Raw genomic sequence first — 21,115 nt, 5'->3', positions numbered from 1 at the left:
ATAATCAGTCCATCTGTATTAACAAAATATGAGTACTTTCCCATTTTATATGTGAAACCACACAATATTCACGTAAATAAAAAGGTCTGGTATGTGCTAAAGTGTGCGCATTTATACATTTATGGTCTGATGCTCACTAAGCTCCACCCCACCAGCTTAATTTGTAATAGGGCAAATTTCCAATTATTTGATAGAGTTTTTCCAGGTTGCATAAGGCTGTGAATGGTATAAATATGGCAGATGTTGACTGCAAACTGCGAAGGTACAGACAAGATGAAGCTCGTGGTTCTCGCTCTGTTTGTTGCTGGTGGTAAGGATCTTTTTCTTGCTAGAAAGTTGCGATTTTAGCTTTCTTACAAACTGTATGCAGACGAACAGCTGTGTGAACCCAGCTGTGGTTTTGAAGAGTCTTTCTCGTATGTCTCATCAGCCTATGGGTGCGGCCTGCCCGCCTTCCCCCCGTTGGCGAGCCGCGTGGTTGGAGGAGCGGATGCCCGACCTCACAGCTGGCCCTGGCAGGTAAAGAACATGCTGAGATGTCTAATGTGTCAGTGCATTGTGTGATAAATAGACTGGTGACTAAAGCGCTCAGAATTTTAAGATTAACATTTTTTGGTGGAAAAAAAGAAATCTTAAAAATGTTTTTTAAGAACATTCACAAAAAAAAAAAATCAACCAAAATCCAGCGAATTTCGCTGGATTTTGGTTGATTTTTTTGTGAACGTTCTATGTGGAGTGAGGTTATGGATGGTATTGGAGGTGGAGCTCAAGCAATGTCCAAGCAGTTTAAAAAGCAACACACAAATATGATTTTCACGAGGTACAGGGAGGAGGAGGGGCTTTGACATGATTATATATCACTGATGATTTAATATTTGTTGATGTATAGTATTTATTATCTATGTTGTTTGTATATATGTAGATAAACAACTATGGAGATGGTGTAGTTAGTGATTGATGGTCGAAATGGAGAAGGCGGAAATAAGCTCATGCTTCGTCCTACTCCTTTTTGGACATGTTGGGTTATTATTTTTTGCTTTGCTTCGTTTTGAATATTTTGATTGGTATTTGTGGCTTTTTTTTTCTCACATCTGAAATCAAACGTTCATTCATTCTTATCGTAGCAATTCAAAGTGTTATCAACATATTAGACAAATAGGTCAAAACAGAATAAAATGCTACAAATAAAATGAGATTATCTGAATGAAAAAGGCAAAAAGCACAGGTTAGTGTGGTTCCAATGCAGTAACAATGTGCCTCAAATTCAATAAATTAAATAAAAATGCTGCAAAGGATTTTAAAATTTTGACAGGTGGCTAAAGTTGAGGTGCATTTAGATCATCAGAAGACTGGTTGGAAAGAAAGTAGCAGGCATCCCATCAGAGCATGCACTCTGCAAACAGCCTGAACAACAATACCATTCCATAAACAAAACAAAAATCAAAGTCTGAGATTATTCACTGTATTTTCCATACATGTTTTAGATTTCTCTGCAGTACAACAATAGAGGTGAGTGGAAACACGACTGTGGAGGTACTCTGATCTCCAACCAGTGGGTCCTCACTGCTGCTCACTGTATCAGGTATGAAACGGCGAATGCAGCACTGACACAAATCTCTATATTAGTGATCATAAATTGCCTCTAATACATTTTGGCTTGATTCAATTAAGCTTCAGTCAGGTGACAGAGCAATATCTGCTGGGTAAATCTCAACCCACTTACACATTTGCTTGCTTGTCTTAACCCTCCTGTTGTCCTTATTTACGGGCATCAAAAAATATTGTTTCCTTGTCTGAAAAAAATCCAGAAATTAAGCAAAAAAATTCCCCAAATTTCTGAAAATTTGCAAAACCTTCAGGGAGAAAATTCAAATAATTCCTTAAAAATTACCTTTAATAGTTTTTTTTTAATGCCCAAATATTTTTTAAAAATTGAGTAAAAATCTTCCAAAAAAATCCTAAAAATATCTAAAGTGATTCCATATATATCAGTAAAACTTCTAATATTTTCTTAAAAACATTCACCAAAAAATCAACCAAAATCCAGCGAAATTCGTTGGATTTTGGTTGACTTTTTTGTGAATATTCTTAAGAAACATTTTTACCATTTCTTTTTTCCAACAAATAATGTTCAAAAATTTCCCAAAAATGTTGAAAATGTTGAAAAATGTGGACATCAGAAGTTTCACTGTGAAAATATATTTTTCCCCACATTTTCAAACTTTAAAACGGCTCAGTTCTGCCCCGCAGGACGACACGAGCATTAAGATAAACTTTTAGGCCTTAACAGTAGATTAAAATGCTTGCTGATCTGCATAAAATCATGCATAATTGGTAATGATGGAGGTTTAAGGATAGCTGCAGATTTTCAAATGGATCTTTGGTAATACAGAACTGCTTGATGTTCTGCTCTGTCCTGCAGCAGTGGCAGGGAGTACAGAGTGGTCTTGGGAAAGCAGAACCTGAGGGAGACGGAGAATGGTGAAGTGTTCATGGGCACCGCCGACATCATTGTGCATGAGAAGTGGGACGCCCTGTTATTTCGGTAACGTATCACCTCTCACTGCCAACCTAGCGATGAACCGTGAGACCTGACAATCAGATAATTTACACCAGCGTTACAGGCTGCTGATGACACCTAATGTGTTTGTTCTCCAGTAATGACATTGCCCTGATCAAACTGCAGTCCCCTGTTGTCTTCTCTGACACTGTTATGACTGCTTGTCTTCCCACCAATGGTGCCATCCTCCCCAACAATGAAGCCTGCTACGTCACTGGGTGGGGTCACACCTACAGTGAGTGTCCAGTTTGTTTAATTTCTTTGAGACAAACTCAGTTTAATTTAATTGGATTGAATTATTGAAATATCTTCAGATAAAAGTCCCAATGTTGGTTGTGTGTTACAATCTGATTAGTACATTCTCTCAAAAGTTGTGGAATTAAGAAAGTTTAGGTTAGTTTTTCAGTTTGGTTCGACTTTATTGTCATTACACAGATTACAAGTACTAGGACAACAAAATGCAGTTTAGCATCTAACCAGAAGTGAAAACACAGCATGTTTGAATGACAATAAACTGAATGGAACTGAATGACAAGAGAGATACAGTGTCTGACGTGCAGCAAAGGCCAGACAAGAAATAGAAATGTGGCAATTCATGTTTGGCATCTTAACATCTGGGGCAGCTGGGTGGATGAACAGAGTTTGTTAAGCCTCATTTAACACATAGTGTTTTAGACAGTGCTAAATGTACATGCCACATCTGTCTTACTAGATTTCACACCAGTCCTTACCTGAGCTGAACTTGAGGTTTTACACATCTCTCCTCCACACAGCTGGAGGTCTCGTCGCCGACATCCTGCAGCAGGCTCTGCTGCCCGTGGTGGACTTCGCTACCTGCTCCCAGTATAACTGGTGGGGCTCTATGGTGACGGAGAGCATGGTCTGCGCCGGTGGAGACGGAGTCGTGGCCGGTTGCAACGTGAGTCTAGAATAATGAATGACACCATGATATTAGCGTAAAATTCCACCACACTGTTGCACCAGTACTTCCTCGCATTAGCAGACTGGATCCTTTAACCCCCCTGTTGTCCTCATTTACGAGCACCAAAAAATATTGTTCCCTTGCCTGAAAAAAAATCCCAAAATTCGGCAAAAAAATTCCCCAAATTTCTGAAAATTTGCAAAATCTTCAGGAAGAAAATTCCAATAATCCCTTGAAAGTTTCCCTTAAAAGTTTTAGAAAAAAAAAAAAAATCTAAAGTGATTACATATACATCAGTAAAATTTCTAATATTTTCTTTAAGAACGTTCAGGGAAAAAATCATCCAAAATCCAGCGAAATTCGCTGGCCCTTTTTTCCTAATCTTAACATTAAACTAAATGTCTGTTTTGGACAGTTGTCTACGCTAAGCAATCACAGTTACACTCACAAACAGTCATCGCTCTGTTCTATTACATTTTAACCCTTCAAGTGAGCTTTGTTGTCTAAAATTCTAATGAGTTTTCCCCAAAAATGTGACAGCTATCTCTCTTGTCTATAAGGTATCATGAGTAATGCCAGATGTAAACACTGAGCAGACTCACTGTGCATCTTTCCAGGTCAACAAGTTACTGTTTAATGTAGAATATCGTGTGTTTTCTCTCACATGACTCAGGGAGACTCTGGCGGACCTCTGAACTGTCAGAACGATAGCGGGGCCTGGGAGGTTCATGGTATCGTCAGCTTTGGCTTCTTCAGCTGCAACTTCCCCAGGAAGCCCACCATCTTCACCAGAGTCAGCGCCTACAGTGACTGGATCAGCGCTGTAAGATTCTCAACCTGAAACTCAACCAACTTTATGAAAACTGCAATATTTTTTGTATTTGTCTAAAGTATGTGGAACAGAATATGTTGCAGTAACTCGTGTGTCTGTTTGCTCTCTTTTACAGACCATGGTTGCCTTTTAAGAGAAGAGCCTTTTGGGACCAAAGCAGCTGTGTGCACATTTAGATCATGAAACTTTGAAAAATAAATGTGTCAAATCATCAAGACTGTGTGTTATTTTGTTTTAATTATAGAGTTTTCCAAAAAATTTAAAAAGCAATGAAGTATAACTGCATCTTAAGCCTGAGGAGCCTGTATGAATTGTACTCTAACAAACATATCAACTGTTAAGTTTGATCAGTGACACAAATAGGAAAAAGGGTCCAGTTTCCACCAGTGGAAACCCTGATGGGAACTTCCTATCACCAGCCACCCGCTGTGTCCTCAGTCTCTGACATTTGTTTGACTTTCTGCCCGTGTTGACCAGACGTTCCTCACATACAGTATAAATACAAGACGGTTTTCAACGCAAGCTTAAGCATACAATTAAACATTCCTCATCAGTCATGAGGAGGCTGCTGGTTCTTGCTTTCGTGGTAGCTAGCGGTAAGAGAGTTTAAATCTTCTCACATAAATAAAACTCAGTAGCTGCAGCATGAGTCAGGCAGCTAGTTATTAATCACAGAGATTTAAGGAATATTGTGTAACTGTTTAAGCATTTCTGCTGTTTTATTCTTAATCTTTAGTCTGGTTTGAAATTCACATCATGTGTCTTATGAACTGTGATTATTCTGTACTGTATTGTATTGTATACCTCAAGCAATAGTAGAGTTTTCTGACATTACTACCCTTGTCCCAGCCTATGGGTGTGGTCGTCCCACCTTCCCTCCTGTGCTGAACAGGGTGGTGGCTGGAGAGGATGTCAGGCCTCACAGCTGGCCCTGGCAGGTAACATCTGGTTTAAATAAGTTCCATCTCACAACCATAGAATTCTACATTTTCAATTTACCACACCAGATAGAAAAAGTGACGCCTATTTTAACACATCTCTGAAGCTTACTGTGTAAATATATATTTTTAAAATGTTGAAATTGTCATTTTGAGCAGATATAAGAAGACGGAAGGAATCTATTTATAGAATGAAACTTCAGTGCCATTCACTGTTTATTTTTCTCAGGTCTCCCTCCAGTCAGACAGCAGTGGGCGCTGGAGTCACGTCTGTGGAGGAACCCTCATCTCCTCTGAGTGGGTTCTCTCTGCTGCACACTGCATCAAGTGAGTTTAACTCAATACTGGGGGGAATGTTGTAAGAATAACTCAAATTACAAACGAGGGGCGCTCTTTTTTTGAAAAGGTAGCAAATCTAAAGAGGGTAATTTTAAGTTTGCGGTTACAATTGAGCATATTAGTGGCTCTTTTGATTTGACAATCCATGGCTGCTTTATGTAATTAAGAAATATAGTGTTCGGAATTGATTAATACTCAATAGTGATTAAATAACCTACATTTAGAGCCAAAACTGCACTGCCCAACAGAATAAGTTGTTTATTGCTTTTTCTGTTTTTGCAAGAGCAGCTGAACTCATCAACAGTTGTTCTAGCATCAGCAGTAACGTCTGCCAAGACAAAAGTTGTATACAGAGAACTTCATACTGCATACTGAAGTTTTGCAGTCAAAAAAAAGGCTCACAATAAGTATGTGATGTCACAGTCAGGTCGGATCGTCTGGCCACTCAAGCAACCATGTATTACTTCCACACAGCTGCAGTCCACCTTAAGCTTAATCACAGTTTTGTACATACAAGGAGAACAATCAACAGCACTATCTAAAACCCCCAAGCTAACACCACGTCACCTGCCAATCCCATAGTGACCGCTACAACTACAGAGTGGAGCTGGGCAAACACAGCCTGAAGGTGACTGAGGAGGGCACGATAGCTTCAGGGGCGGCTACAATCATCAGTCATGAGGACTACAGTGTTCTCCTGAGCAGGTAACAGCAACTCGCACGGCTCAGAATCACCTCATGACTCCAAGTAAGGATGCAAACGGTGGGTCCATCGTGTGTGAGGAAAGTAACAGTGAGTTTACTGATCTATGAAATATTAACACATGCATCTTATTCTGTAAATCTTGATTTCTGAATTGTTTTGTCTTGTGCAGAAATGACATTGCCCTGATAAAGCTGTCTGCCCCCGTCACCTTCTCCGACACGATCACGCCTGCCTGCCTTCCAGACCAGGACGTCATCCTGCCCCACGGTGCCCAGTGCTACGTCACCGGCTGGGGTCGACTCTCCAGTGAGTGAAAGCACCTCGGACCACTCCAAAATTACAAATATTCTGTCTGTTATTCAAACATCCTATACAGCTTGTACTTTTTTGATTTTATACACCTGTGGCCATGGAAGCGATTTGAACACCTGAATTCAATTATTTGGAGGGGTGTCCCAATACTTTTGTCAATATAGTGTATTTCAGTTTAGCGAGATGAACATTTCTCAACCGATAGACGGTCAAAAAAATATGACAAATACTCATGAAACTGCACAATAAGCAGGACTAGAAGCCAACAACACCTGCGATAGGGGTTCAGTTCCCACTGCTGCTACCAATCTTTTAGTCTGAACCTTTTAACCAAAACTACACATAAAATTATAAATAAATATTATATAAAAAGGTTGTTCAAAAAAAGGTAGTTCTGTAGATACAGTGCTTTCATGGTTCAACAAAGTCATTTGTAGAATCTAACAATAATATTCTATAATATAGATTATCACGTGTCAGTCCACAGCTGCCTTTACATGCACACATTTAAGAATCAGGACACTTCTAAAAAATGTTCCTGATCCTTTTTAACAAATGCTGAAGTCTTGCAGAATGCGCTCCACTGCTGCACATGTTCAAATGACTGAATACAAGCACCATGAGGTCATAGTTGTGACTTTAGCAACCACAGTGAATCCTGCTCACAACAACAGGAAACTCAGTTTACTCAGATGTGTATCCTGTCAACAGAAAACCAAGCACAAACGGCATTTTATTATTAGATAGAAACTGTAACAGTTTAATTTAACTCACTTTGGCTCTGCTTTCTGCCTCGAGCACAAAAGTCTAAAAGTCTTTTGGATGTGTGGGTGGAAATTGTCATATCAGTCAAACATATGGACACGATGATCCTCCCCTGAGGGTAAAATCTTATTTGTATCTTACCTCAGTTAACCATGTTTGTTCCCCCCAGCAAGTGGTGCTCTAGCTGACATCCTGCAGCAGGCTCTCCTGCCCGTAGTCGGACACGATATCTGCTCACAGCCCGACTGGTGGAGCGTCCTGGCGACGGAAAAGATGGTGTGCGCTGGAGGGGATGGCATCACTGCTGGCTGTAATGTAAGTTTATACAAGGAAAGGTCATCTGAAGTAACAGTAATCTGACGGTCAGTTTCAGCAGACAGTTATGGCATTAGTTAAACCATCCATCCATCCATCCATCCATCCATCCATACACCACTTAATATTCATGAGGGTCGTGGGAGGGCTGAAGTCTATCCCAGCTGACTTAGGGTGAAGGCAGGGGACAACTTGGACAGGTCTCCACTCTGTCACAGCTCTACACTTGTGACACTTCTCCACTAGCACCTACTCAGCTTGACTCTACTGGGTTTGTGAGGTTTTCCATTAGGGCATAGTACCTGGTACCAGCTACTATTTTAGTACCTACTTGGCCAGGGTTCCCAGCGAGCTGAGTCGAGCCAATAATGTGACATCTACAGAGTGCAGGCCACTGATTGGACATGGAGTGACGACACACGAGGCCTGTACCATGGGTGAGACGGTGCTACTCGCAACGAGAAAGTGTATCAGGAGGTCTAGGAGCAGATGGCCGCCCACGGATACAGCAGGACAATGAAGCAGCGCGGGAGAAGCTGGAAAAGCTCAAAAGTGACTATCGGTCCATCAAGGACCACAACAGCCGGAGTGGGTCAAACCGGAGGTGTTGGAAGTGGTTTAACCAAATGGACGCCATTTACGGGCACCGACCGGCGAGCAAAGGGAGGGAGAGTGGCCTCGACTCCGCCGCTGCATTATTGGAGACCATGATGGAGGACGGTGAGTGTCTTGTGACTCCACCCACGATGAGGTGCTACTCAACTGTAATGGAAAATGACCTAAACCGAGTCGAGAAGAGTAGGTGCTAGTGGAAAAGCGCCTATAGTGACAAACAATTACACTTACATTCACACATACAGACAATTTAGAATCACCAATTAACCTCAGCTTGTTTTAGGACTGTGGGAATAAACTGGAGAACCTGGAGAAATCCCACACATGCACAGGGAGAACATGCAAACTCCATGCAGAGTTTAAACCAGGGATCTTCTAGCTGCAATGCATCCGCTAAGCTACCATTTCCAAAATAAAAGATGGAGATTCATGGAAAAAATACTCTGAATGAAGGCAAAATTCTACATAGTCATACCTCTCGAGCTGCCAGCCAACAGTCCGTGTGGTGACCCACAGGGAGACTCCGGTGGCCCCCTGAACTGCCAGAACCCGGATGGCTCCTGGGACGTCCACGGTGTGGTGAGCTTTGGCTCTGGTCAGGGCTGCAATGTCTTCCAGAAGCCCACCGTCTTCACAAAAGTCAGCTCCTACATCGACTGGATCAACTGGGTGAGGAACAGTTTCATTTCGTGATTACCTGACAAACATCACAATGTAACCTGAAGCTAACAAAGGCTTTGAAAAAATAGGAACTTTAATGTAATTTTAATGTAATTATCTTCTCTGTTATTCACTCTACAGGTCATGACCAACAACTGAAAATGCTATTCAAGTGACTTTATCAGCAATTTGAAAAACTGTGGTTTCAAAGTAAATATGTCTCTCAGTTGTCAACATAAAAGCATCCAGAAGTTTCTCTTACCTTCAGCTTTCAATACATGAGCAACGTTTTGACCTAGAACCGGTAACGAAGTTAGAAAATATAAGTATGTAAGTGCTCAGCAGATTATGGCAGTTAAGTCAAACTACAATTACACTCAAAACAAGGTAGCAATCACAACAGAATGCAATTTTAAAATACTGTATTATTTAACAAATACTTCCTTTTATTTCTCATAAAATATTCATGAGACAAACACTTATTTTCCAACACAAACATTAGAATCATAGAAATGCATATATTCACAGTACAGAGATTTAAGTAATAAAAAAAGCAACAATAAATGAAACTGAAAACAAACAGCATTGGTTTTGGGAGCTCATCCGCATAAAAATGACTGAATCCAAACATCATCATCCATTAACGTAAAACAGTTTGACAACACAGCTAAAAAATATCATGTAGTTAACTGGTCCTTTGCAAATGAGGTACAACGCCGATGTGTGCAGTATGGAGCATGATGAACAACAAAGTACATTGTGTGACAAGCTTCAATAACAAGTTAGAGAAATGTGTTGAATCCAAAAACAACACCGAAGAGACACTATGACTCTGCTCCTCTGTGCTGAGACTAATTTTAAATCAATTGAGAGAAATTTGGCAATAACATAATCAGTTGGCAATGATAAAGTAGCTTTAATGGATTCAATTCTACTCCAACAGAAGGTAGAACTGAAGACACTAATGAAAGGTGCCATTTATCTTACAAAAGAGGAGAAGCTGTGCAACTTCAAAACATTAGTAACATTGAAAGGAGTGACTGAGAAGTCACTCATCTGGCTTAAGCTGTTCATTTCTAAATGAGTAAAGAAGAAAAAAGGGCACGCTGACAGGAATTGATAGAATAGTGTCTGCAATGGTGATGCAACTCTAAGCATTTCACTGAAAAAAAGCCTGGAGTGGCTTCTATTCTCTTTCTGCTCATTCTTTGCATAGTTTTATCTAAAAACATGGCTACAAGTCAAGCTGTGGTGGAAGGAATGGTGAGTGAGCAACAGTTGCTGTCATTATTGCACAGCTGCACAGTCAAAGAGTCTTTCTGTTGGTCGCATGGAATAAGAACAAAAACAAGCCCAGAGAAGCAGAAACGGCACCGCAGCCCTCACAAGTCCACAGTGTTTTACACAAATACAGGGCAAAGGCTTTCAACTACTCACTAGTTCCTCGTTCCATCGTGGACTTCCATCTGAGCCTTCTGTTAGTGGAGCAACAGTGGGTTTAAGGGAGTTTCAGTCATACAGTGTCTTTTGAAATGTTTTAGGAAGTGTTCCTCTGAGCACAAAGGCACTTTAGTGTGTATAACGGGAGAGCAAACTCAGTTAGTATTACCGCTGCATAACGACTCCAGAAAACGGGGCCTTGAATTCCCTGGAAAGTAGTTTCTTCCTAGAAAGTAGCTTCTCAGGAAGAGTTACTGAATCGTGGCTTTAATGGTGACCACTGCTGATGCCCTATGAAGTGGAAATGCAAGATTCACTCAGAAATGTTTGTCATTTGCCAAGTTGTTTACCTCGGCAAAGTGACCAACTGATGGCCAACGGGTTTGGTTTGGCAACTTTGGTCCCTCTACTGGTTAAAACGGGTTGTTACAGCTTTACAGGTCTCATACAGTGAAAATCTTTATTTGTATTGTATTTTGTGGTTGCTATAAAATTAGAGGTGCAACATAAAAACTGTTCAGATATGAAAACATTTACTTGGGCCGATCCTGAAATCTCCTTACAACTAGATAACCTCCTAGCTTTTACAGCCAGCAGGGATTTTACTGAGGTGCTACATTACGACTGACTGATGGCTATCTAGCTTTGAATAATTTGTGTATAAATAATACATTTTAGGATGAACCCTTCCGTAAGAGCAACTTCCTTAAATTGTGCTATGTTTCTCAACTCTGCATAGCTACTTCTGCTAACTCTAACATGTCTAAACCGTGAGGAAAACACAATAAATGATGACTGAAAGAGGAGTGAATAATCTTCATGTATCTGAGGAACTGAAGACCCAGTTAATTACTCTTACTAATAAAGGCCATGTCACCACAATGATAGAAAAATCCTTAGTGTTAGCATGTTGTGCGGCTAATGTAAATAACATTACTATTTGCTCTAATTGTACATCCACAAGTCAGAACTCTGTAGACGGTCAGAGATCGTGGTAAATTCAAGGACTAAGTGGATTACTCAACTCAGCCACTGTTTAAATCTGTTTGCTTCTCTCCTGCTCACAATATACTATATTTAAATACAGCTGAATTCTCAATAAATCTGCTCTTATTTACATATGTTTCTGTAGTCAGGTAATGAAACAAGTATGAAACGGAGATTAAAACACAGAGCATGTCTTTTCAAAGCCATTTCCAAGCTGCTGATTGTCTCACAATCTTACCACTAAAATGATTTAAAAACAATATCTGTGCTAGAAACTCAGCCATATCTCAAGGTAAAATGATCACTCAGAGAGAAAGTTAGAAGTGACAGAAAGTCCTCGCCTCACACACACATTAATAAATGAAGACATGTTCTGGGGATATGTGAGACTTTCAACAGCACAGTATGAGAACTTTAAAGAAGTAATGATAACACTTCATGCCACACTTAATTAAACAACTGACACTAAATGCAGCAATCAGGGACAGTTTTTTTTTTTTTTTTTTTTTTTTTTTTTTGCATAGGCAGCCTCAGGCACCACCAACGAAGAGGAATAAATATTTAGTAATTGCATCTGATCTACTTTTAAAAGTCTGTCACTGACATCCAAAGCAACTCTTATTTTGTTAACAAAACAAACACGGATACTGATGGGAAACTACAGACAGACTTTAGTAGGAAACTGAAAGATAATCTGAGTTTTCTTACCCCATAATTCATTCAGTCACACCACTGTGAACCAAGGACCTAAAATTAAACAGGTTGTTTATGTTCCAAATCTGGAATGGGATGTTCTAATATGATCCTGTCTATCCTGATTATAACAAAAAGCAGGATAAGACAGAACAGGGGCCAGTGTGCAGTTGAAATATAGTAAATGAAACATGACTTTTATAACACAATACAGAAGTTAACTAAGTTTGAAATACTAATTATAAAATTAGAATAATTTTCAAAACATATTCCAATAATAAAAAAAAAAAGCAGTCCTCTAATGGGCAGCAGGGAACGTATCGCCTAGGGAACAGAAACAACCCTGCCAGCAAGTTACTCATTTTGGATTATTTCTGACAAAGCGAAGTGTCTGAAATAAAATAAAACCCACAACTTGAACATCTTTTTTTAGCCTTGGCTTGATCACACCTGTACAGAGTTTCTTTCCAAAGAGAAACATAAACTAGGGTTGTCAAGTATACTACTGTTTTGGATGGTAACACAAGTGGTTTGATACTATACTAAAATACAACAGTGGATATTGTGTTAGCACCGACTCAAACTACAATCACTTTAGGCTAGAGTAGTATTACATAGACTGCCTATGGCTGAGAGTCACAGGAGCATGGGCTGATAAATGATAACAAAGCTTCATTTTATACGAGTTACAGAGAGAAGATTCTCAGAATAGTGCTGATAAGTAGAATGCTCGTGTGTAAAGAAAACAAGATGTTCCAGCTTTGCAGGCAGGGAGATAAAGAAAATTCAAAATCAAAGTCCAGTGAAACAAAAGCTGTTATTAAAGGACCAGTGAGTAGCATTTAGTGGCATCTACACAGGGAGGTTGCAGATTACAGCTGACCTGTCCAAGCGTGTAGGAGAACTACACCGGCTGTAGTCTTTCTCTGGAACCAGCGTTTGGTTCATCTATTCTGGGCAACTGTAGGAACATGGTGGGCTCTGTGGAAGAGAACTCACTTCCTACACAGGTATAAAACAGCTCAGCCACAATGATTCATAGCTACACACAATACTAGGAAAACATAATTATCAATACTACATTCTACTTCAGCTGACAGATGCCCCCATAATCCAACAGACTGGCCCTTGTGCACAGCATTTTAAACAAATCCAATTTGTCTCTCATTTTCTGGTGAGGTCAAGAGGAGGCACAGAGACAGAACTGTGGACGATGAGGAAGAGTTTCTGTGCAGCGTGACACCAAGGACATACAATACTCACACACTCACTATGGATCCTACATTAAATGGCTACACAGCCTTCCACTGCTAAACACTGCTCTTATCTATTTAAATAAGCATACAAATTCTTAGTGTAACCCCCCGCTGATGTCTTGTGATCTTTGCCACAATCAGCTCACATGTACAGTCAGTGCACGGTGGAGGCCACTTACATAAAAGTCATGTATTAACAGGAGCCCACTATCGCAGAAGGAAACTGGTGTGCAGTAAATCCAGTAAGTTTGACAAATTCTACCACGGTAAGGATCCGGAGATTATCTGTATCTGATTCCGATGTCCAGTGAGATCCAAAATAAAATAAAGCTTTCTTCTGTTCTGTGCTTTAGAGTTCTGTGGCACAAGGATGTATTTTACAACAAAGTGCCACCAAGTGTGGTTTGCAAGGCGCCATATTCAAGTCTTGGCTTCACGAGGCAGATCCAAATCCACACCAAGCAATCCTGAGGGATTCCAGGAGTTTGACTAGATTGTTTAAAACATGATCAGCTTGATTTTAAATGGGAGGTACTTTATCGTCATACTGCGGTGGTGGGGTGAGCGGTTCGATGCTGATTCCAGCGGCTGGCTGAGAGTTATCACCGTTTTTCACGTGCAGCTTCTCCGATTTAATCCTGCGGATCTTGATAGGGAGGAGCTTGCGGCTATTTTTCGCAGGTCTACGATTCGACGTAGAAGCAGCAGCAGGAGGAGGAGGAGCGTTGGGAGCGTTGGGAGCGTTGGGAGTGCCGGAGGCTGGAGCAGGCTGTGGTCCAGCAGTTGTGACCTCTGGTCCCTCGTTCTCATACTGTACGCCATCCACTTGGACCAGGTCGTCGTAGGAAGGGAGCTGGGAGGTGCTTGGGCGAAGGTTGCTCTGACGGACGGGATACTGACCGCTGCCTACTGCCTCTTCATAAGTGGGTACAGCATAACGCTGGGCTTGCTCCTCAGCACTGCAGAGATATATAGAAATATAGAGATATGAATAGCATATCAATCACTCATAGTACTATAGAGGAACTCTCCTAGGGTAAGTGAGTGTTGTACAATATTATTCTCAAATGTTTTATGTAGGACTGGGACTTTAATGCGTTCATTTCGATTAACTGATTACAGAAAAAATAAGGCATTTAATTACACCTTTCTCAGTTCCCTAATTTCTGGTACACCGGTAACACTAATGCACACTCCAGCCCAGTAGGTGCCGGTAATGAACCTAAAGTCTGTTTGCCAGCTGTGAAGAAGATGCACAGGACGCACTGTAGTGGGCCACTAGCTGGTCACATGACAAAGCTTTAACTTCAGTTCAGTAGAAACGTCAGCTCAACTCTCAAACTTTCTCTTCTATTACAAAAACACTTCAGCAAAAAGTATTTCTGAAAGCATTTGAGGCGAGAAATAAGCTGTGCAGTTGCTGAATCTGTCCTCGTTTTAGTTCAACGGCGGCTAGTTTAGACGTTTAAATAAAATATTTCACAATGCGTTGGATCTCCGCTGCCTGCATCGAATTTGCATAAAGTGGAAGTCAAGTCTACTTTATGCAAACGAGCTCCGAGCTTCTTTGTGTCTTGTTTTTGTAATATTTTGCCTTCAGTTTGTCTGATTTTTGTCGTTTTGATCATAAAGTAGTTCCAGATAATTGAGAATGAATGTTTTGTGCTTTTGTGATCTGGAAGTTGTAATGTGTAAATGATAAACTAAGGGAAAAAGTTTTTGAAATCGAATTCATTTTTCTGAAGAAATTTCAGGTTGTTCATGATGTTTTGTAAAAAGATAATTCCTTAAACGTGAACAATTCCAGAATGAACTTTTTGCAGCAAAACAAAGGAAAAATTGTGGGTTGTCATTTATATCTAGGTTACTATGCTGTGATTTTACTGGTGAAGGTGGCCCCCCGAAGGAAGATGAGTGTGACACCACTGACATAGACAATGAATGGGATGCGAGAAATTGACGATCCTGTGAACACGAGGTACGACAGTCATTGTACCGGCTAACGGTGAAGCCACCCCACAATAGACTACTTTTCAAGACATTGAAAGTGTTTAAGTTTACAAAAAGTCTTAAAATGTTGAACATAATCACTATTATTGCACTTTGAGTTTGCAGTAATCTGTGACTGTAGCAGACAGATGAAAAATGCAGACAAAGAAATGAAACAAACATTTTTGTTGTTTAACTTCACATATATGTCAATTCATCCATTCAGTCAACCAACATTTATTTGAATTGAAAAACCTTGCTTATTGCGTCAAATCTTGCTATTTGGCAAAAATGCGATTTATTAGAAGTAATTAATTACAAAGCCTCTAATCAATTAGATAATTTTTTAATTGCATCCCACCACTAGTTTTATGTAATACGTAGTGTATAGCAGTGTTTCTCAACTGGTGGGTCGCGACCCAAAAGTGGGTCGCGGGGCCGTTTTTGGTGGGTCGCGAGCCTTTTTCTAAAAAGAGAGAAAAATAAAGATAATCCAATTTAGTGGCGAGTCATTGTAGTTCCCCTCCGCACCCGCAGGGGGTCGTCGCGTCAGCAGCGACCGGTGAGGACACTCGTATTACTGTAGAAGAAACTGCATGTTTTCATAGCAACAGCAGCATGGCTAAACGAGCAACAATAGCTGGACGCGGCGGGGAAAAAGACAATGACGAAAACAATAAGCACGCATCTGAATAAACTTTTCGAGCGGTTTAGCGACTACTTTCCCGATAAACAACCCGAGGACGACTGGGTGCGCGACCCGTTTGGAATAAACATGGAAAGCATCACGTTGCCTAGCAGCGATGAATGTCAGCTGGTGGAGCTATCATGTCAGCGCACTCTCAGAAAGAAATTCACAGAGGTAAGCCTTTCCCAGTTCTGGTGCAACGATGTGATGAGAGAGTATCCCTCCATTGCTAGTCAAGCTGTAAAAATCCTCCTACCATTCAGCACCACATACCTCTGTGAATGTGGCTTCTCAGCTCTTGTTCAGCTGAAAACAAAATACCGAAATAAACTGAACATTGAGCATGACCTCAGAGTTGCTTTATCATGCATACAGCCAGATTTTGAGACTCTTGTAAAGGCCAAAAAGCATCCTCAGCTAAGCCATTAGAACTTCATGTAGTTCTGCAGTACTTTTATTGTGACTTGTGACTTTTGTTTATTTGTAAGTGCTTAAAAACACACTTTTCTTTCAATATTGCACACTATTTTTTTCCCCAAATATTGGCTTTCAAATATAGTTAAGCCCTTTGAAAAATGTTTTATTGTGTTTACATTTTGAGATTGATCAGAACATTAAGCATTTCTTCACTTTAATAATTTGTTGAATGCACTTCATCAGTTTTCATGTTTTGGACTCTTTTGCACATATTTCTATACATAGTTTCTCCAGCTACAACAGCAATGTTGCAGACTTGTGCAGTATTATGAGAAGCTACTGGTTTTGTTGAATTGCACTTTTTTTGTAGAAAAAAAATGCACTTTTATATATCCTGAGAACTACTTGAGGCTATTGTTCTACTTGTTTCAAAGTCCTCAGTACTTGAATTAGTATTGCTGCTTGATTTTGAGTTGTTGTGAAGTACTTGAGTTCAGGTTTAAAAGTTTTGTCTTCGAACGCTCAATCAATAAATTGTTGATTTTTGGAGAAATATTGTTTGGGTCACGACTTGTCATTTCAGTTTTATGGTGGGTCCCAGGCCCAGACCAGTTGAGAACCACTGGTGTATAGCATGTTTTAGGCCATTTTACATAATTCATTTTCTCTAATTACTGTCAAATATGTGCTCAGTAGCACAAAACGGGCACTTTTATAGCACTTTAACATACTGTGCCGCCACTAGACTGAACTGCACTGGCACTTTGATATACTACGCTGCTAAATGAACGTTTTATAGCACTTATATATATACTGTGTGCAGGCTCCTGTTCCACTAATGTGTTTGCATGTTTTTATATTATTTAGCTCTACTTATTATATTTTTTTAAAATCATTTTTCTGACCTACTTTTGATTGTTGTCTTTTCTGTAGTACTGATGCAGGCGATATTATTTGTGTACAGATTCACAGAGAATTGACAAATAAAGAGAACTTGGAGCCGACCATCCAACAGCAGGTATTTGCTAAGATGGTAGTAAATCAACATCTGGAGAGTTATGAAATAATATGAATTTGTCAGCTTCTTGAAAATGAAAAGTCTCTGACACCAGACCGTTAAAGAGCTTTTAAAATTCATCTATGCTTTTAACAGTCATCAAAGCAATTATGAACTATGTTTTTCACTGTCATGGGATTTTATATTTAATCAGTGATTTACACAAAGCTCTAAAAAGTAACTTTGTCTCCGCAATGATAGAAAAACAATACTCTGTCAAGACAGTTCTTGAGCAGACAATCTAATCCAGCAGCAAATCTTACTCACATGTTTTAAGGGAAACAAGCTTTCTGGAATCTACAGTTTGCTCAACACAATCCCATGTCTAACATTTGTAGCTGACAGAAAAATCAGGCTTCTGTTCACAGATGTAACCACAAAAAGAAGTCATGGAAAAGTAGCAGTATTTTTCCTAACGTTCACATGCTGCTTAACTAGAAAATCATGTCTGAACTCACGTTTCTCTCGCCTCCTGCGCTCTTTCTGCCTCTGCTCTGCTGTTCTGGGCCTCGTGGAACCTCATCTCCCGCTGTTTGTTCCTCATTCCCAGACACAGGGACAGCAGCAGCATGACCACCCCAGAGCCCGTCAACACGAAGGCCACAGAAGACGCTTTATTCCTCCTGTCACTGGGGCCCTGGCCTCCTCCTGGCAGGCTGCTGTTACCAGCGGCGTCTGCAGGTACGACGCTCCACACGATCATCACCACACCGAGGGCGATAAGTCCAACCCCCAGAGCACACAGCGCATACTGGGAGCCTGAATTCCCAGTGTTTTCTCTGCCGCTGCTGCTGTTGCTGTTGTTGTTGTTGCTTTGAGTCCCTTCACTGACGACTGGGCTCTGTGCTCCGATCATAGTGGAACGCATCTTGTCAGTCCGTAAACTTCAGTCAGAGCAGCTGCAGTGAGGTCAACAACTGTGGAGAGAGAGAAGAGACAGTAAAATAAGTTTGATCACAAACGGAGAGACCTCCAACCAACACACTGCAGAATGCAAGCGAAAACAAACATTCATTGTTTTTGGAATGTTCAACATGCTAATTTCAGATCTTCCTGTAAGACAACAGCAAACAGAAAATACAAGATATCCCCCTTACTGTTCTGAGCAGTATCTAAAGTGATTTGTCTCCTAGCAGTCAGAGAAATAAACGTCACCTATAAAGCTCTTCCCAGAATGTGTTGCTGCCATCCAAGGATCTGTTCTTTCACAAGTCCAAGCCCATTTTTCGTAAGATAAAAAAACCACAGAGACGTCAACAAATAGGTGTGTAGCGTGGTAAAAATTTTTTACAACCTTTCAAAGTCACACTGGTGTCATAGCACTTGGCACAAATGTCAGCACGTTACGAGGGCAGATAAGGCCTGTTATGGGAACTGTAAACTGAAAGGATTGGAATAAATATTACATAAAGTGTACATAAAACACACAGGTTTACTGTACTGCTTGCCGAGTGGCTCATACAGGTGTTTAAATGTGGATCCTGAGGCAAAAACTGCAGGAAACGAAGCCACTGTGCAGGATAAATTTGCACGTTGACAGAGCAGGAGAGGAATCCAAGAAATTAACCACGTACACGCAGCCTCTGTGACCATTCAGGAATGTCATCCTGAAAGACTCACAGCAGGGATTTATCCTCGGATACACTCACAAAGTTTGTTCGGCAGGTCTGGAAATGTGCCCGGGCCTGCTGGAAAAGAAAGGAGGGGCAGCTTAAAGTAGGTGAACCCAGCTCCAGTTTAGGGATACCCGGCTCACTGAAAGAATGTATGGCATGAGACTCAATTAAACTAATCATGACAGCTGGTTATGTAAAAAAAAATAAAAATCCCCTTAGACATACATACATGCAATGCTCTGCAGACTCTGACTCACATGCATGTGATGCAATTTGAAGGACTTCATGTGGGGATGTCCCATAAATATGTTATGGAGCTGCTTGTTACACTACAGCCAGGAAAGTTACATTTCACCACACAGAGTAGTAAGACATTGACAGGCCTGTGAACAGAAAAACACAAAGCCCCTGTAGCCTAAAACATGTAATCATGGCGTTTGTGGTGGGAAATAGTCTGAAAATGTCCCCGTTAGCTACAAAAAACTTCTAGAAAGACTCAAAAGTAGCACTAAACACACTTCAAACGATGGTTTTTGTGTGCTGTTTGCATAGTTTAGACATTTTTGGAGGTTTTTACGCCAACATATAAGTTCAACTAAAACTCGGGCTGGGTTTTTACGTGTCAAACTTTCCAGAGGTGAAACTTTTTGGGGGAAAAAGAGAGAAAAAAAAACAGCTGTCGTGTAACTTTTAGCAACATTTTCGGCACAAGTTGATACTTTGTCGAACTACGTTGTTTACACTCACCTCTGCATCATAGAGACTTTTCTTCTTCTTCCTTTTCTTCTTCTTAAGACAGAGACTTGTTCTTGCGTTTATTATCCAACTCTGGAGACAGCGACGGGACTTTCTTATGTTTAGAATTCGGCGACGAGTAGCGTTTAGTGAATCAGGAACTTTGCTTTGAGTCGGATGGGAGGGAGGGAGGGTCCTCCAGACACTTCCAGTTTCATTAACCCCTTCATGTCGGCTCCTTCACAGCGAGGAAGTGGGCCGATATCTGCTGTTTTCTTTCTTTTATAATCTCATTTTTATCTCGCTGTTCCTTTATCTGAGCTGCTGGGCCACTTGTCGGGAAAATCCACTCTAACGGTCACGGTTTAATGACAGGATAAAACCGACAGGAAACTAAAATACCCGGAAAGATTTGTCCTACGCACACGCGCTGTGTTATTAAATTAACACACAGCACAGCAGGCTAATTTAGCATTAATTAGTTTCAGTTAAGTGCTGCTTAGCCATGTGGGCTTTGTAGGATTTCTACGGTTATTATTGCAAAAATATAGACGTTGATATATGTTTTTCCAATTGAAATGAAAACTCTATATCAATCAATAAATTAGGAGTAAAGATTCAAATTAGATTCGACTTTATTGTGACTGCACAGAGCGCAGGTGCTAACCAGAAGTGCAATAGTAAAAGTGCAATGAAATAGCTATAAGGGGAGTATGAATGTGATTAAATATGTACAATATGAGTATTCTTAACAGTACAATAAGGGCATGCAAGTATGCAATATATAGGAATATCTATTTGCCACCCTATGCCACCCCAGTAGATCTGCCCTGCCCCTGCTATAAGCGCACTTACACAATCAGACAACATAAAAATAAAGGAGAAGCAGCAAGCACAAGTGTAACTTGTGCAAACAATGACGTGGCTTTATTGTTGTAAGGAGAGCTAATTTGGTGTATTAAGACCAGTATAGAAACAGTAGTGGAACTGAACATATGCACAGGTTCAATTTTGGGTCATTTTATCTCATATTAATAGGATCCTTCTATCATACCATCGATATTTAAAATGGTTTCTGTGAAAGTGTGTATCAACATATCAAGTACTTACTCGGACAAAAGCTTTACCAGTATATTTGAGCGTAAGTGTTGACATTTAAAGGTTCACTTTGCAGATTTTTTAAGGTGAATGTGATAACCACTCAAAATACTTTCAGTAATGTATTGTACACACTTCACGTTGTGGTTTTGGTATCCGTGCGAGAAGATAACAG

General features: G+C 40.4%; 3 protein-coding genes across 5 annotated transcripts; 2 read left to right on the top strand and 1 right to left on the bottom strand.

Annotated features, from left to right (window-relative positions):
• Nucleotides 1–238: 238 nt before the first annotated feature.
• LOC111570890 (chymotrypsin-like elastase family member 2A) lies at nt 239–4,529 on the top strand. The gene is made up of 8 exons (XM_023273884.3): nt 239–310; nt 431–519; nt 1,485–1,582; nt 2,423–2,545; nt 2,659–2,795; nt 3,334–3,479; nt 4,156–4,305; nt 4,430–4,529. The coding sequence occupies exons 1-8, from the start codon at nt 241–243 to the stop codon at nt 4,445–4,447; spliced, it is 831 nt and encodes a 276-aa protein (XP_023129652.3). The 5' UTR covers nt 239–240; the 3' UTR covers nt 4,448–4,529.
• Nucleotides 4,530–4,839: 310 nt separating this feature from the next.
• Nucleotides 4,840–9,225, top strand: LOC111570887 (chymotrypsin-like elastase family member 2A). The gene is made up of 8 exons (XM_023273882.3): nt 4,840–4,910; nt 5,164–5,252; nt 5,482–5,579; nt 6,174–6,296; nt 6,467–6,603; nt 7,544–7,689; nt 8,821–8,973; nt 9,106–9,225. Exons 1-8 carry the CDS (start codon nt 4,871–4,873, stop codon nt 9,121–9,123), a joined length of 804 nt encoding a protein of 267 aa, XP_023129650.1. The 5' UTR covers nt 4,840–4,870; the 3' UTR covers nt 9,124–9,225.
• Nucleotides 9,226–9,389: 164 nt separating this feature from the next.
• tmem51a (transmembrane protein 51a) lies at nt 9,390–20,011 on the bottom strand. 3 transcript variants are annotated; one of them, XM_023273888.3, is made up of 4 exons: nt 19,855–19,956; nt 19,141–19,179; nt 17,950–18,408; nt 9,390–14,299 (listed from the first exon to the last, which is right to left on the bottom strand). In XM_023273888.3, the coding sequence occupies exons 3-4, from the start codon at nt 18,357–18,359 to the stop codon at nt 13,861–13,863; spliced, it is 849 nt and encodes a 282-aa protein (XP_023129656.2). In that variant the 5' UTR covers nt 18,360–18,408; nt 19,141–19,179; nt 19,855–19,956; the 3' UTR covers nt 9,390–13,860. The 3 variants fall into 3 exon arrangements, with proteins under 3 accessions (XP_023129656.2, XP_023129657.2, XP_023129658.2); XM_023273889.3 differs by having other exon boundaries at nt 19,141–19,246; nt 19,855–19,944; XM_023273890.3 differs by lacking the exon at nt 19,141–19,179 and having other exon boundaries at nt 19,855–20,011.
• Between the last annotated feature and the right edge of the window lie 1,104 nt (nt 20,012–21,115).

Source organism: Amphiprion ocellaris, chromosome 8 (genome assembly GCF_022539595.1).
Source record: "Amphiprion ocellaris isolate individual 3 ecotype Okinawa chromosome 8, ASM2253959v1, whole genome shotgun sequence".
In the NCBI taxonomy this organism is placed as follows: Eukaryota; Metazoa; Chordata; class Actinopteri; family Pomacentridae; genus Amphiprion; species Amphiprion ocellaris.
Note: the sequence above shows the minus strand (reverse complement) of the source record. Positions and strands in the feature narration are given on the sequence as shown.